Genomic DNA, 18,670 nt, shown 5'->3' on the forward strand with positions numbered 1-18,670 from the left:
TGCATACATATTAACTCCAGCTGCTATCCATGAGCTATAAAATAACTTTTTACAGCTTATTGAACTTCAATATGGAAAAAATTTACAACCTTCTACATCAATAAACCACTACTGTTCCTGAAAGTTGTTTTTTATACCTTCTGCTCAAAGACTGCTCAAAGGTTACTAACTTCCTACACTTTGATCCTCAGGTCTTACCTTTACTCACACACACACACACATATATATTATATGTTCACCTTTCTGATAAAGAGCTATGCTCAAAACATTAAACTCTCTCTTTTTACCGAGTGTCAAGCTAATATTTCCCCTTTTACATTTTTTTATTCGAATTGTTTGTTTATATATGTATATATATATAAAACTATGATGCTGTTGGTAAAACATGTTCTTTGTCTATCTCCTTATCCTCTTGGAGATTTTGGGTAAAATCATACTAATGTGTCCTTATAATTTAATTAAATTCTATGTCTTTGAGCAGCTGAAGATTGCTCTACATTTTAAATTGATGTAATGAAATGATTGCATTGTTCAATTAAATGGAGTTGCATGAAACGATCGTACTGCATTACCTCTGGATATCTTTGTTGCTTATTTTGATTATATCATGATGATGATGATGATATATATATATATATATATATATATATATATATATATATAATGTTCATTTTCAATGGTGGAACTCAAAGTAGTTAAATCTACAAATAATAGAGTGTTAATACAAGGTGAAAAATTCACTGGATAGAGAAAGTTAAAGGCTATCAAATGGGTTGTTTTCAATCCAGTATTTACATGCTATGTTTCGAAGCTTTATCTACTTCAAGCTCCACCGTTGAAAGCAAATTATTTCATGTCTCTCAAAGTTTCTTAATTCTTACAACATTGATTGTGTGTGTGTGTGTGTGTGTGTGTGTAATGTGTGTGTGTACACGCGCGCACTGGTATATACCAAATAGCTGCATACTTCTCTGCATAAAAGTAACAGCTGTATCTAGTCAGAGACATAACTCATGCAAGCATGAAAAACTGGTATTAATTAAAATAACAATGAATACAACACTAAGTTGAAAAACAACAATATTCTAACAAAGGGGGAAAAAAAATGTAGTTTCAAGCAGTATTAATCCTGTTTGGCTTAGCATGTTTGGTTTGAATGCATCTATGTACTTCAGTTTAGCTTAACACACTAGACAAGGTATGTTTTTAAAAGCAGTTTATATAGGTCTGTAAGAGGGCATTAGAAGCATGTAGAGATAGAGTGGTAAAAATGTCTAGAGAGGTTGATGGGGGTTTCAATTGGGAAACAAACTGACTAATGTTCAGTAAGAAATATATTTAAAACAAAGACAAAAATACTTCTGTAATTGTAATCATCTTTTGTTGTAATAAAAACAAAATGTGCAAGAAGAAATAGAATGTAAATAGTCAGTAACTAAAATAATAGTTCAGATATAACAATGCAACATTGGCAAAAAGTAAACAAGTGTGTTTTCAATAGAGGCATTTAGTCTGATTGTGAAATTAGGTATCAAAACCCTTTTTATAAATAAATAAATATATTAACCATATATATTTATTACCTCCGCCTTAGCAAAGGCAGGGGTATTGTTTTCAGTTGTGTTTGTTTGTTTGTTCATGAACAAGATATCTCAAGAATCGCTGGATGGATTTGGTTGAAACTTTCAGAGATGTTTGACCTCATAACTGGCACAAACTGATTCGATTTTGAGATCGATCCGGTACCAGATGAGGATTCTGGATTATTTTTCTGGTGTTTTTACTTAATTTTTGAGAGCGGTCGGGTTCATTTTTAGTATTCTCATTTGTGAGAACAGTCAACTTTATTTCAGATATTCTTATTTTAAAAACCATCTCTGGCTAATCGTTGAGAGGACGTTGGTGTTGCCTTGGCAGAGGTTTGTGCTCTATGAGTGCTTGTTTATTTATTTATTTAAGTATAATAATTTATTTACTGATTCATAATATATATTATTAATTCCTTCATAATCTACACTCTATTAATATTCTAGTATGCAGTATATTTTAGGTTAGTAGTTGGTGGCCTAGTGAAGGCACACAGCCGAGTGGCTGGGATGTTGCACTCATGATTGTAAAATCAGTAACAATCTCCAGATAGGGTGGTGCTTTGTGTTCTTCAGCAAAAACACAATACTTCATTTAGCATTGCTCCAGTCTGGTCAGCAACCAATAAGTTCTAGCAACAGTTAGAAAGTTAACCCTGCAATGGGCCAGTGTCCTATTCAAGGGAGAGTATTCAGTCACTTATATGCTGTGGAAACTTGATTAAGTTCAGATATTCACAGCCTTTGGGCCTATGACAGATCTTAGTTGGTAGCCAACTGAAGCATTATTACCTTTGAATTTAAAAATAAAAAGTTTCAAATTCAAATCCAGTCTGGTACTATGTACAAATCCAGAAATATGTTACCTGATGGCGACTAGAGAGAAAACCAACCAAAACATAGTGTAGGCATAAATATTAAAGTATTTTACAAACCTAAAGATGAGGTTAATAGTCTGAAAAAATTGGATTGAATTGGAAGGGACTGCCTATGTTCAGACCACTGCAGGATAAAGGCCTCAGCATGTTCTGTCCACCAACCACGGTCTGATGTGAAGGCCATGGATCTGAGCTTGAGATAATATTGCTTTGATGGGCCGGTGCTGCTCTACTGGCTTGACATAGCTTGGCAGAGGGGTGCAGTTTTTATACTCTTACTCAGGAGTAGTTCAATGAATTACATTGTCCCCGATGGAATTTGAAATCAGAACATAAGGACGGATGAAATACTGCTAAGCATATAATAATTGTTGTTTGAAGGCGAATGGCTTAGTGGCAGGGTGGTGCACTCCTCATCACAAGATGGTGGTTTCAATTCCCAGACGAAGCTTGTGTTATGTTCTTGAGCAAAATACTTCATTTCACATTGCTCCACATGACTCAGCTTTGAGTCACCCTGCGTCAGACTGGCATACTGTTCAAGGAGATTTTTATAATGTTAGTCACTTATACACCATGGAAACCCAGTAACTGGCTCTATGAGCCCCAGGCCTCAAGATAGTTATAAATGTTGTCATAAATCTAAATTCTGCTTGATTTGACAGCCGTATGGTATGAGACTAGCTGAACCAGACTAAATTTTAATCCTTGCATAGTACAGTATGTTGCTGACAATTCATCATGCCTCAGACACATTTCAATTTCTTAACATACCAACAATTAGAAGATCTAAATATAATTAATTTAGCTTTAAGTCATTGTCATCCCATATGTTTGAACGTATGTATGTACATCAGTTTAGCCCATAGCTCTAGACCAGGTATATATTTTTAAAAGTAGTTTACATGGGTTTGAAAGGGTCAATTCGAAACCTTCATCCCTCCTGTTCCTAACAGAATACTGGGTGACAAGTTGCCTCCACTGAGTGCAATTTGCTGCAGCTGTTTTCGCATCAGTCCAGATCAATTGCAGTTCCCCTACAACACTGTGGAGAGTACTGTGTTAGTTTTTGGGTGGTCTTCCTCTCCCTCATTTGCACTCAGCCAGTGTGAGAGAGAGACAGTGGGCTATAAATATCTGAAGGCCAACAGGGATTTAATAAATGACTAAGAAACAAACATATAAATGCTAAGAATGAAATATTATATTCAAAATAACCTGGACTAGCTTATGGTGTTGGTGCAACTCTTGGTGCCTTGAAGTCTGGTACTTATACTATTGTCTTTGCTTGCTATACTGCTAACTACAAGACATAAACAAACCAACACCAGTTGTTAAGTGTTAGAGGGGATAAATACAAAGACACATGCACATAGATACATACATGTATACACATATGTATATGTGAGGGGTTCCTTTCAGTTTACATCTACCAAATCCACTCACAAGGCTTTGGTCAGTCCAGAGATGTAGTAGAAAACACTTGCCCAAGGTGCAAAGGAGTGGGACTGAACCTGGAACCATGTGGTTGGGAAGCAAACTTCTTACCACAGAGCCATGGGATTTCATAGATTTACACGCGAAGCAAAGAAAGAAAAATGTGTAGGAGGGTCTAACAACATAGCTACTAAAACACACACATAAACAGAGAAAGTGAAAAGGGCCCCATAATTATTTTTGGGTCACTAGGGTTGCTAAGAAAGATTACATATTTCTGAAATGTGTCAAGGACACTTCAGTCTAATAGAGAGCAACTATGAAATGTGAGTGAAGTGAGATGACTCAACCAAGAACTGAAATATTTCACTACCAACTCTACTACAATGCTCACTCTGGTGGACACATGTGAAGACTTAATTACGCCAACTTTCTCTCATAACTTACGTGACCGCCCTTGCCTTTTTCCATCTATGTTCAGTTATCATAGGCTATTAAAGACAACATTACCTAAAAAAATGTTTTCACTAAACATCTAGATAATAAAGCATAGCAGCAGCATTAAAAAACAGGATTTTATTTCAGAAGTGTTAAGTGAAATCAAAAACGAAAAAAAAAACTGTCCAGCTATAAGCATCAAGTCATCGGTCAAAGCAGTTTTTGTTTTTAGTCTTAGAAAAAAAAAAAAGAAAAAAGGAAAGAGACTAGGTTAGATACACAAATATTATCGTTATCATACAGAAACAAAGGAAAACATTCAGAAACAAGAAGTGTTTTAACAGTAGACCTACACAGCCAGTGATTGCATTTATCTAGACAGAGTAAGTTATTTTTAGCCAAATTCAAATTATTCCAGAAGGATTCTACAGCAGAACTATATGTTTATTTTCTGCCAAGAGAGATAGGAATGTTCCAGTAAAAAAATAAATAAATAAATAAATAAATGAATAAAATCCAGTTACTCATACTTTTTTAAAAATATAATTTTGCTATTGTTGTTGTAATACTAAGCTTCCAAATTGCCAAGTGTATATTGTGTCAACAGACATGACAATTAACTGCCCCTCCCCCATTTTTTTCCCTACAGATTTACAATTTAAAAAGAAAATTAACTATATTTATTTTATTAACTCCTCCATAACAGCAGGATGTTTGACATGACTCAAAAGTAGATTAAGAGCGTGGTTTAGAGGAAAAGCAGCATCATAATCTTTATGCAGGGTTCTGAGATTGGCAGAAGACAAAGCAAAATGTTATCCTCAGATCAGAAATCTAATCTAAATGCTTCCAATAGTCAACTACCCTAAAAGCACCCAAGGTGCCAGATCTTAGTACTAAAGCAAACAACAAATTAAGTTGACCATCCAAGGGCAAGTAGAATCCATATAATAGGCTTCCACAGTTTTTATCAACCCAAATTCACTTAACCCTTTAGTGTTCGCATTATTCTGCCAAAATTAATCCTTTTTTATCCACATTGTTTTGAACTAATCATGCATTATCTTGTAGCGATGAGATTTTGATGAGGTACCTGTAATTTTTAAAACAATATTGTAGGGTTGGTGTGAGAGACCAGATCTAGCTAGTTTGACCATGAAACAGGCAGAATACTTTCAGCCGGATATGGCCAGTTTAAATGCTTATGGGTTAAAGGTTAGAGTCAGCTCAAGACTGTAAAAAAAACTTGCTCCTTATGATTACAAGCAAACTTCTCAGCCCAAAACATATCACTTTATATAAACAAAATTGATCCAAGGGATTTGAATTCAAAATGTTAATGGAAAATACCTAAATACCTAACAATAAGTTAGGCACAGGCTTAGTTATGAAGATAAGAATTTCACAGTTGTGTATGTCAGGACTGGATCCATTGCATGGCATCTTGGACAAGTGTTTCCTATTCTAGCCTCAGGTCAACCAATACTTGTGAGTGAAACTGGTAGACAGAAACTGAGCAAAAGCTTATTAGTGTGTGATTGTGCATGCATGTGTCTGTGTTAGCTTAATAATAATGTTCGTCCTTCGGTTCGAAGATGACCAACTGACATCATCTGATGGAACTGGCGCCATGAGACCGGAGGTGGCTGGTGAGGCCAATCCGGGCAAGGAAGCCCCTCCCACAGGTGGGGCAGAAGTGGGTAGGGGCCGTGCTACTGTGTTAGCTTATGTACTGCAACTTAGCAGGGTGATACTATAGAGAGCTTTAAAATAACAGACTTTAAAAAAAGAAAAAAACTGGAGTTGATATGATCAACAAAGAAATACCTTTCAAAGTGGTGAAACAGGTGAAAGAAAAATAATATTGGTAATTGAACTAACATTATCTTTTCAATTCACAGCATATTTCTAATTAAACTTTTGGTACTCGGTCCATTAAATATGTAAACACTAACTATTGTTTTTATATACAGATGGTGTCACTGAGTAATTTATCTCAATGATTTAAACTTTTTTCAAATATGCGAATTTTCCAGTACATTTAGATAATAATTCTGTCATCACTACTACTTTGGAGAGAACAGTTCTTTACTGAAAGGGTCTAACAAGACCAAAACATGACTGCAGTTGTATCCCACACAAAAAAAAAAAGACAGCTATTCCTCTATACATAATTAGACTTTTGTTGTTCACTATATTAAATATGTTAACCCTAACTTAATAGAAAATCAACAACAGATTACAGCAGTGATTCCCAAAGTGGCCTGTACTGCCCCTCTAGGGGTGGTGGTGGAAGGATCCAGAGAGAGAGGGGTGATAATGAGTTGGCTAAAAGGGGGCGATGGATGTAAAAACAAATTAATGGGTCAATTATGTTAAGTCTTATTTGTGAAATACAGTTGTTTTGAATTTTATTCACTATGTTTGTGGCAGTAAGTGTGGTGGTGGCAGTGTTAGGAATGTGGCATAGGTGCCAAGGGGGTAGCAGCCCCATAAAGTATGGGAACAGCCAGATCCCTGATGGTAGAATCTGAGAAGTATAAAGTTCCAGTGGTAATCTAAGTGGTAGTAAAATGTTTCAGAAGAGGTACCAAAGGCCCAAGAAGAAGGAAGGAGAGGAAATGAAGGTTCAAGAGAGAAGGAAGTTCAGTCAGGTACACTGAAGCAAGTCAGATAAGTTTGAATAAAATTCATTTTATGATGCAGATGTATAGTTTGGGATTGGCTCTAGGTCAACTTTGTTTGAGATCTATGAACAAAGACATTCCACCCATGACCTCGCCTATCGCTTTTATTTATTTTTTTTCGGTATCCAATGAGACTTTTTTTTTCTAATCAAGTTTGTATATTTGACTGGTATTTCTATCATGTCAATCAACTGTGGAGAGATCACTCAATGGCTAAAGAGGACACAGTTTTATATGCACTGGTTGCATAGTAAGCAATGTATAATATCACCAGAATAACTCACAGTAGGGACTTACCCTAACCATTGTCATACATAAAACTATCACAAGAATGTGGTTGGCCACTAAACTAGTTTAGGAAATTTAAGTATGTCAATGTAAGTCTAGAATGCAACAGAATAATAATAATGCTTTCTACAATAGGAAGAAGGCCTGAAATTTTGGAGGAAAATGGCTAGGTGATTACATCAGCCCCAATGCTCAACAGGTACTTATTTTATCAACCCCAAAAGGATGAAGGCAAAGTGGACCTCAGCAGAATTTGAACTCAGAAAACAAAGACACAAAATGCCACTAAGCATTCAGTTGGGCATGCTAACAATTCTGCCAGCTTACTGCCCTAATAATAATAATAATAATAATCCTTTCTACTCTTGGCATAAAGCCTGAAATTTTGGAGGGAGGGGACTAGTTGATTTATTCAACCTCAGTACTCAACTGGTATTTAACTCTGGAAGGATGAAAGGCAAACTTAGGCAGAATTAGAACACACAACATAAAGCCAGAAGAAATGCCAGGAAGGATTTTGTCTGGCATGCTGCCTTAGTAATTATGATCCTTTCTACTATAGACACTAGGCTTGAAATTATAGGGAGAAGTGAGTAGTCAATTACATTGACCCCACTGCTTGACTGGTGCTTATTTCATCAACCCCGGGAGGATGAGAGGCAAAGTCAGCTTCAGCAGAAGTTGAACTCTGAACATAAAGAGGGGAGAAATTCTGCCAAGCAATTTGTCCAGTGTGCTAACAATTCTGCCAGCTTGCTGTTTTAATAATGATTTCAAATTTTTGCATAAGGCCAGCAATTTCAGGGCAGGGTAGTTGATTATATCAACCCCAGTGCTCAACTGTTACTTATTTTATTGATCCTGAAAGGATGACATGCAAAATTGATCCCAGCAGCATCTGAGCACAGTGCTGCCTTTATTACAACAATAAACAAATTTTCTTTTATTATCATATAATAGCTAAAAAGTATTTTTTAGATATTGTCAGGCAAGGTAAAAGAAAGTAAACAATATTATCAATATGAAAACACAGATTAAGAGGTACCACAAACACTAATAGCAACAACAATAAATACTGATATTATTACATACACTGAAGAACAACAACACAGATATGCTACCAACAAAATGGGTGACAACAAAAATATTCCAACCATGTCAGCTTTCAACAATAAAAAAATCACTGAAGTAAACTCTTGGCTTGTTACATGGTTCATAATCAAAGCCTGGATTTTAAGGTTATCAGGTGTTTTCATTCTTTTCATACCAACCTCTCCCTTGTTCTATAATACAACCTCTCCATTTTAAAGTGATCTAACAACCTGTAAAAATTTCATGTTAATTTTTGCTCCAAACTCCAACTTAATAACGAACGACAAAGTGATTTTACTAAATTCCTCGTTACTTTCAATATTAACTGAAACAAAGGCAGCATATTTGCAAAAATAATGTAACAAAAGGGTTAAGATGAAAATTACAAAACAGATCATTCCATGAAAAAAGAGAGGCTTTAAACATGCAGAAGTCACATAAGTAAATATTAATTTCAAACAGGAATATAATTATTTAGATTCCATTCTTTTTAAATAAAAAAAAAACTCATTATTATAGAAGTGAGAATGCTAAATAATTTCAGTGTATTATACCAAGAGCACCAATTAAAAGCTTTTACCTTTTAGCATTCAGATTATTTTGTCAAAGGTAATGCTTATTTATTCACATTGTTTTGAATTAATCATGCATTATCTTGGAGCTTTGAGACTTCAAAGATGTGATCATTTATTTTTAGAATGATATTGTAGGGTATGTATGAGAGGCCATAGCTGGCTGGTTTGATCATAAAATGGCTAGAATATTTGGGCCTGATATGGCCAGTTTAAATGCTAATGAATTAACTGTAGAAGGATTTTTTTTTTTGTTTTGTTAAATCAAAAGATCATCTCAAATTCAAATTCCAACATTTTGACAGTAATCTGAATGCTAAAGGATTAAGAAGGAAACTCTAAAATCTAATTTACTTAAAATTCATATATCTCATCTCACTGCAAAATTTAGAGATTTGCAATGTGGTTTCATTTTTGAGAACACTACTTAAAAGCATCTTAATAGCTTGACTGTGTGTTTCAAAAGTAATGCAAGAGCATACATAAAAAAAAACAGAAGTCTCCTGAATGGTTGTGAAACTCTTCTGTAATACCTAGGTCAAACTCTTTCAAGAAATACAATTATACAATTGTTTCTGTAACCAACAAAAGCTGCTGCTCCTATCTACATTATTGCTTGGACTGCCAAATCTCCCAACTGTAAGCCATCTTTAAATGAGAGTTGACACTTCAGTTCAACATATTCACAATAAAAATAGGATGTACCTAGCCTGAGCACCATTTTACAATGCTTAAAGTAGATACCACATAATACGCAAAGTGATAAGTATCTAAATTACTCATTGTTAGAAAGAAAAAAAAAAGATCTTATCCACATTAACTGTCACCAGAAAGTGGTGGCCAGTAAGTAATTTTAATATGTCAATGTGATACGAATCTAGAATGCAGTGGAAAAAAAAGCAGCAGTCATTTTCTTTTATCATCACACAAACGAGGAGAGATTACAAGGACAAACCAGAAAATGTGTGAAAGTTTAGGCAAAAATCAGATGAGAAGAAAAATATTATGCCATACACTGTGCTGTATTTGATGGTATATAAGATGCACCTTTTTCCCAAAAAGGCCTCAGAATATCATCACAGACCTTATATGCAAAATCGCACACTCGTTTACAGCTGAGTGAAAACAGAGCCACATGAAATCTTTCGCTCAAAATCACAATGTACCACCCAGTCTGGGAATCCAAACCATGGTCTTGCAATTAAGAATGCTACACCCTAACCACTAGACCTAGTAATGTGTCTGGCAACCAGACAGCACTGAATTCACAATATTCTGCCTAAACAGGTCACAAGTCCATCACAGGCCTAATCATTTGCAGCCGAGGAGACGAGAGCAACGATGAAACATTTTGCTCAAAATCACAATACATAACCTGGTCTGAGAATCGAAACCACGATCATGCAGTCATGAATGCAACACTCCAAAACAACTAGGCCACGCTCCTGGTAACCAGGTGAAAATCACCTCTCACAAGCCTCTTTCTACTGGCAAGTAAAGATAAAATGTGCATACTTACTATGTCATATAAATAACAAATAAATAGAAAATACAACCCTGCTTTCTATAAATTACATAAATTAAATACTCAGCAAAATACTTCATGTTCACTCCTCTTACTTTAAATCTTTATAACAGGTTTTTCCACTGAGTCCCATGCTCACTTGTTAATTAACTGTCTATACTCTTATTATACACAATACGATTTCATCTTTAGTTCTATGTGTTAAAATCTGTCATTTTTAATTTGAGTTAAAAGACATTCTTTGGTTTCCCTGTGATAAAAGTAGATGTGCAGTGAATGCATAAATATAATTATTAATTACTAGATTACTTTATGCTACTAACCTTTTGTGCATGTATTAATAATTGTACACATTTGATTTTTTTTTCTTTCTTTTTAGTATATGTTGGTTGGAAAACATGTAAGAGTTAATTTATCTTGCAGATTAAATCATAGCCCAATTCACTTAGTATTACCAGAACATTTAATACTAAGTCTTAAAACAGGGTAAGTGTGGCAATATTGTTAGAGTGTCAGACAAAAAGAAAGAAAACGTTATTTAGCTGCTCTACATTCTGAGTTCAAACCCCACAGAGGTTAAACCTCGCTTTTCATCTGTCTAATAAAAGTGCTACTCAAGTACTGGAGTTGGTTGGACCTCACTGTACTGATAATTTAACTTGGTTCCCAAGTTTCAAGTGCACAAGCACAGAACTGAATATACTTGGTTCTCGTGTCTCAAGTGCACATACATGGAACTAAGTATACTTGGTTCCCATGCAGTAAGGGTTAATTTTCCTATGAAGCATCCTAAGGGTGAATGAAATAGGAAAATAGATTTTATAAATATTAATTGCTGATAGGGATACTGCATTTCATTTTGCAACCATAAAAACATCAATGGAAATTGTAGCTGTGATACCAGTGTCGGTGGCACATAAGAGAACCATCCGAATGTGGCCGTTGCCAGCGCCACCACAACTGGCTTCTGTGCCGGTGGCACGTAAAAAGCACCATCCAATCGTGGCCGTTTGCCAGCCTCGTCTGGCACCTGTGCCAGTGGCACGTAAAAAGCACCCACTACACTCATGGAGTGGTTGGTGTTAGGAAGGGCATCAGCCGTAGAAACATTGCCAGATCAGACTGGGCCTGGTGCAGCCTTCTGGCTTCCCAGACCCCAGTTGCACCGTCCAACCCATGCCAGCATGGAAAGCAGACGCTAAACGATGATGAATATACTACCAAGTACTGTGCCCTACTTTTGTGTTAGTGTGGAGCAATCACTTGTAAGTTACCTCAACAGGTTTTCTATAGAATTTAGAGCCAACACTGCAAGTTACATCATTTCAATACAAATACATCTACGTAGAAAAATGTGATTGAACATAGAAAATATAGATAATGGTTGTGTATGTATATTTTAGGAATTATTGCTCCTTCCTCAGCACCACATTACCATAATTTTCCATCTTTGATTGCATTGTTTACACAGACATATTTGTATATGAAATGATGTAACTTTCGGTACTGGATCGAAATTCCATAGATAACCTATAGAGATAGCTTAAGAGATTTAACAGAAGACAGATTTAAATGTCATTGTCTCTAGAATATGACGAAATGCCTGGAGTCGATATGAATTTTTATGCTGATGCATATTTCTATTCCAGGTTGGTTTCTGTGTAACTTTACTAACACAAGGTTTCGGTCTGAAGTGACTTTGTGTAGCTCCAGTGTCACTGTATTACAAAAACACTAGATGGTGTTACAGTAAAAACATGTAACAAGAAAAAAGGCTATTTTTAATGCTACATGTGGTCCACACTACTACATGGTGCAGAGAAACATGGGCATTTGATAAATGCTCTGATAAAGCTTTTGAAATGTGGCTGCATAGAAGAATGTTAAGCTCCCACGTATTAACCCTTTAGTGTTCGCATTATTCTGCCAAAATTAATCCTTTTTTATCCACATTGTTTCGAACTAATCATGCATTATCTTGTAGCTATGAGATTTTGATGAGGTAGCTGTTAATTTTTAAGATGATATTGTAGGGTTGGTGTGAGAGACCAGATCTGGCCAGTTTGAACATAAAACAGATAGAATACTTTTGGCCGGATATGGCCGGTTTAAATGCTAAAGGGTTAAAGATGGAAGCGAAAGCACTTTGTTAATGTATTAAGAATAAAGATTATTACTACAAGGTAAGATAAATGGCAAACACTCAAGAGGAAGACCTAGAAAGAACTGGTTTGATAAACGTCAAGGACTGGACTAAATTACTGTAACCTGGTGAAGGACATTGATGAAAACGCTGACAAACTAGAAGTTTTTGAAATGTTGACATAGAAAAGAATGTCAAACGAGCGAGAAGAAACAGATCATTACTTTCAATTATTAAAAGAAAAGAAAGCTAAAGTACTTTGAGAAGTAAAAACCATTACTAAAGGGAAAGACAGATGGCAAACGCTCAAAAGGAAGATCTAAAACAAACTGGTTTGATAACATCAAGGACTGGACAAACCTATCATATGGTGAATGTGTAAGAATGGGGATCCTTGGTATTGAACCTGCCATGGGTAGATGACACCTAATGATGAGGATGTTGTTCTTGGATTTTTCCAACTGAGGCAAACTGATAATTTGGATGAGTGGATTTGGAGAGGGTTAGTCATTCCTGGATTAAACATAGCTTAGAACCTTAATTTAATTTTAAACTGGTTTCATTAATAAAACATAATCTGTACAGGAATAAGATTAGTGTATTGATGCTGATACACTGAATGTTGATTCTGATAATTGACACTCAAAATATTTCTCACCCCTTCCTCCCCTATAATAGTAACTTCTTTTAAAAAAGAAAAAAAAATTTATCATGAAGAATTTTGAGAGTCTCTTAAAATATACAGAAAGAAAAGAATATTTTATGAAATGGATGCAAAAATGCATTGTGAGGAAATATTTTAAGAACTTTCAAGAGAAATTCATGCAACAGATATATAAGATACACATATATACATAAAACAAATTTACTTTCTCTCATTCTAGATAGAGAAACAATGATATGCGACAATAGAATGAAGGAATACAAGAATAGGGATCTTGTTAGATGTTTTCATATCATCCTAAAATTTCTGCTGATATATAAAGAAAGTCATCATCATCATCATTTAACGTCCGCTTTCCATGCTAGCATGGGTTATATATATATATATATATATATATATTCTTTGTTTTACTAGTTTCATCAACTCAAGTTCTTGTTCCAGTCTGGTACTCATTTCATTATTCTCTATTTGTCAAACTGTTAAATCACATAAGGACATAAAGTGACCCAATATAAAGAAGTTTTTTTGTTTTGTTTTTCAGACCCATGTAAACATAAACACAAGCAAGGATACACACACGTGCACACAACAGGTTTCTGCACAATTTCCAGATACAAAATTTCAACCACAAGGTATTGGTCAATCTGAAACCATAGCAGAAGACACTTGCCTAAAGTACTACACTGTAGGATTGAAACCAGAATAGGTTCACAAACAGAACTTCTTCCTACTCAGCATTCCTGTGTTTATGTATGCATATATATATATATATATATATATATATATGTATTCATTCATATGTGTAAAGCTATATTTAACATGTTCAAGTAGATTCAGACATAATAAGACCTTCCACTGCAGAAATAGTCCTGGGAGAAAATTCTCCTCCTCCTCCTGCGTGAAAACTCATTAGGGGCAGTGAATGGTGTCACTACATTGTAGGATTTCATGCATCTCTGAGTCCCTTTGCTCTATCACCAAACTAATGATCCAATGACATCGTCCACAGCCCAAAAATGTACTTCCACACATGTTGAGAAGAATTTTCTCCTGTGACCATTTCCAAAGCAGATGGTCTTTTCATAACCAAAGGGACTGGGACATTTTAAATATGATTACACAAATATAATTTATTCAACCCCACTTCATACAACAATTTATATAAATAACATGGAGTAGACGAAACGGAGGCAGCTGAAGAAGGGGAATTTTCCTTGTGTTGTATGTCTTGTACCCTGTTTTTCCATTGTTTAAAAAAATGTCTGTTTCCATGGTTCTGTTTTTGTGTTTTCGTTTCTCATTGTGTTCGACATTTTTTTGGTGTCCTGTACCTATATATGCATGTATATATACATATAGATGTAGGTACGTACATATATGTATGTATATATGCATGTTTTATTTATTATTTTGTTATATATATATATATATATATATAATCATCATCAGTTAGTGTCCGCTTTCCATGCTAGCATGAGTTGGACGATTTAACTGCGAACTGGTGAACCAGATGGCAGCACCAGGCTCCAATATATAACACACACACACACACACACACAAATATACAAGATTATATATAAATTAAAAAAAGAATTGTTATTTATATTATAAAAACTGTGAAATGGAATAAAGTTAGAGACTGAAATACATTTTAAAATGTTGCAATTCCCAATGAAACATGCTTATCTTTTGGCTATGTAAATTGACGACAACATGCAGTGGCCACAGACATATAAGTCACAACAAAAGCAATATAACAAATACCTAGATACACCAAAAATATATATACATATAACTAATTACTGACCAATAGACCAGAGAAATACCAAGCAGACAGGCAGACTACTAAAACGAAGTTTATTTACCCTATCTTTGTCATCGGAATCTCCATCAGAAAGTCTTTCAGACTTTCCTTGTGCAAATTGCTGTTAGAAGGAAAAGTTTTCAGGTTAAAATCAAGATGCCAAAGCACTGGTTAAAAAAAAAAACATCAACAAAACACAAAAAAGATCATGTATTTTTTTTTCCATCAAATAATGACAAACATGTGAAACAAAAAAAAAAACAACAAAAAGGAACATCTTCAAAAGTACAGCAGAACTCAATAATATACGCATCCATACAATTTCCATTATTTTATTTATTTTATTTATTTTTATTTTATTTTATCTAGTTTCAGCTCATGAGCTGTGGCCATGCTGGGGCACCGCCATTTGGTGTTGCTACATGATTTTACTTCACGAATGCTTTTTTAGCAATTGCCATTTGGTGCATGAGTGAGTTCGATTATGAGTAAATATTATGAGTAAATATTGAAAATCAAATGAGTAGTGTTTTTTTTATTTGCGTATTTCTATGTAACAACGTGGAGAAGAGTTTCATTATATTTTACAGTGGTATAATGTAGCTAGAATACCTGATAGAACAAAACAACAGAATTAGTAAGAAAAAGCATTAGATTCAACGCCTGGAGATATAGAAATTTCATTAGTATAAAAAAGAAAAAAAAGTATTTTTAAAAAATGCTGCTAATTGAGTAATTTAATATCTGGAAATGATGTTGACGGAGATGATCATTTGTTTGTTTGCATAAATATGAAAGTCTGGGGTGAGATGAGGCGAGGGAGACGACAATAACAACAAAGGCAAGAAGGTTGGAAAGTTACAATGTTTGTTTGTTTGTTCTCTGATCCAATCCCATTAACAATTTCAAACAGTTCTAATCAAAACTAAGTGGTCAGTCAGTCTGTTGCACCCCAGGTGGCTACAAAAACAACAAAATTAGGAGCAAATGTAGATCTTCTATGTAATACACCAACCAATTTGACTGATAGAAATAGGAGCCAAATTCTAGGAGCATAATTATATTTTATGATAATAAATTAGCATAGATTATCTGATTATATCATAAATAAATTATCATATAATTATCCTTTCTACTATAGGTACAAGGCCTGGAATTTGTTGGGAGAGAAATAGTGGATGACACTGATCATATCTTATCGAGCCCAAAAGGATGAAAGGTAGAGTCATCTCTGGCAGAATTTGAACTCAGAATATAAGGACAGACAAAATGCTGCTAAGCATTTTGTCAGGGATTCTAATTCTGCCAGCTTACTGGCATAACAACAATAACAACAATGTTTTCTACTTAGGTACAAGGCCTGAAAATTGGGGGAGGGGGTTAGTCAATTACATTGACTTAATTTATTGACCCCAAAAGGATGAAAGGCAAAGACAACCTCGGCGGAATTTGAACTTCGAATGTAGTGGCAGACAAAATACCATGAAGCATTTCGCCCAGTGTGCTAATGATCCACAACAATAATAATAATCCTTTCTACTGAAGGCACAAAGCCTGAAAGTTGTGGGGAGGGGACATTGACCCCAGTGTGTAAAAGGTACTCATTTCATCGACCCTGAAAGGATGAAAGGCAAAGTTGACCCTGGTGGACTTTAACCTCAGAACGTAGCAGCAGACGAATGATAATAATAAAAATAATAATAATAATAATAATGATATAATAATAATAATGACTAATATATGTTCAATATATATAAATAAAACAAAAAAATTTTATGTGATGGCTATCACATAAATTTTCTGTTAAACTCTATCTTCTCTGCTAAATAAAGACTTCTTAATGATATCTGAATTAACAGTATGTTAATTATGAGAAAGTGGTGACTGACTGACTAGAGATTAGATTTGTGATGATCACATTGTCAGTCTTAGTTTTAATCCCCTTTACTGACTCACTCTCGTTACTAATGCCCATAGAAGAGTATGAATGTCACATATCCGTTTTATACAAAAAGACAAGCAAATACAATTTGCCACACTTGTACAGAGCAAGGAAAGTATTTATTTCATTTGCCTGGATACAAGACCAACTTTTGTATTGTTAACGTATAAGGCATTCAGCCCATTAGCACCCAAAGTGGTCCTATCCAACCCAGACGTTCTACCTGTTTTTATGTTCAAACCAGATCTGGCCTTTCACACCTACCCTACAATGTCTCATTAAAAATAAACAATCATTAATGAAACCTTGAAGTTACAACACAACACATGATTAATTAAAAACAATGTGAACAAATATATATTATATTTGATAGAGCAATATGAATGCTGAAGTGTTAAACTGACCCCAGAAGATTATTCGGATTAATTAATAAGTAAGCTTACTTTGAAAATGCTAAGTCAACTCCAGTAAGATTTGAACATTGATGAATCATAATGCAAATACATAATTGAACAACCTATTTACTGCAGTATTCATCCTAAAATAATCTCTCTTACGGATGTGCTTTTTAAAAACATAGTATATTATAGAGGGAGATAGAAATCATCTCAGCAGTGGCTCAGTATGATAATAAATTAGCATAGATTATCTGATTATATCATAAATAAATTATCATATAATTATATCCTTTCTACTATAGGTACAAGGCCTGAAATTTGTTGGGAGAGAAATAGTGGATGACACTGATCATATCTTATCGAGCCCAAAAGGATGAAAGGTAGAGTCATCTCTGGCAGAATTTGAACTCAGAATATAAGGACAGACAAAATGCTGCTAAGCATTTTGTCAGGGATTCTAATAATTCTGCCACTGCTGGGATTGATTTTGTTTCCTACTGTTGAATATTATACTTTTTAAACACAGCATGTTCATAAGAGATGCTATCTCTGGATGACTATCATAGTAAATTTATCTTCCAATGATGCACTTACATTAATTATGATACATAGATGGCTATTTTGATTTAATACTGCTGCTATTGCATTCAACAGATACTGTAAAATGACACAAAAAAGCAAATGGGCATATCAAACACCTCCACCTCCAAGTTTCAGGGATAAAAGTTTTTATTGCATCTATGCATGTAATATAGGTGCGACTTTGCATATAGGGCCTAAGATGTTTTTCCAGCTATCTTTATTTTTTTAAGAAAAAGAGCAGGTTTTATAAGCCATCAAATACATTGATCCTAGAAGCTAGGATCACCAAGCATAGATTGGCATATTTTGGTCATATTATGCGGAGAAAATCCCCGGAGAAGGACATCATGCTCGGAATGGTCAGTGGCAAGAAAGGAAGAGGCCGACCAAGAACCCGCTGGCTTGACACCATCAAGAGTGATACCGGAATGGACATAGCCAATCTGAAAGAAGCAGCCCAGGATAGAACTGACTGGAGGACACTGATCCAACGAGTAACCGAGAGTTGACTTCGACTGAGCAGATAGATAGATAGACTGACTGTTGCACTCAGTACCTAGTGGTTGATGATTCAATATTATCCATGCAGCCACTTTCACTTTCACAGTACATAAATGTGGGTAGAGAGAAAGAT

The 18,670-nt window shown here is 34.9% G+C and overlaps 1 protein-coding gene across 9 annotated transcripts in view; it reads right to left on the reverse strand.

The window, feature by feature from the left end:
* LOC115222864 (epsin-2) overlaps positions 1–18,670 on the reverse strand; it is a 114,764-nt gene that overhangs the window by 58,991 nt on the left and 37,103 nt on the right. For 8 of the 9 annotated variants that reach the window (XM_029793228.2, XM_029793220.2, XM_029793221.2 and 5 more), the window contains one exon: positions 15,176–15,235. The exons of the other annotated variant lie outside the window; for it this stretch is intronic. In XM_029793228.2, coding sequence (XP_029649088.1) covers positions 15,176–15,235 — 60 coding nt within the window. The remainder of the gene's footprint in view (positions 1–15,175; positions 15,236–18,670) is intronic. 9 annotated transcript variants of the gene reach the window in all.

The sequence above is a fragment of the Octopus sinensis genome, linkage group LG21 (assembly GCF_006345805.1).
Source record: "Octopus sinensis linkage group LG21, ASM634580v1, whole genome shotgun sequence".
In the NCBI taxonomy this organism is placed as follows: domain Eukaryota; kingdom Metazoa; phylum Mollusca; class Cephalopoda; order Octopoda; family Octopodidae; genus Octopus; species Octopus sinensis.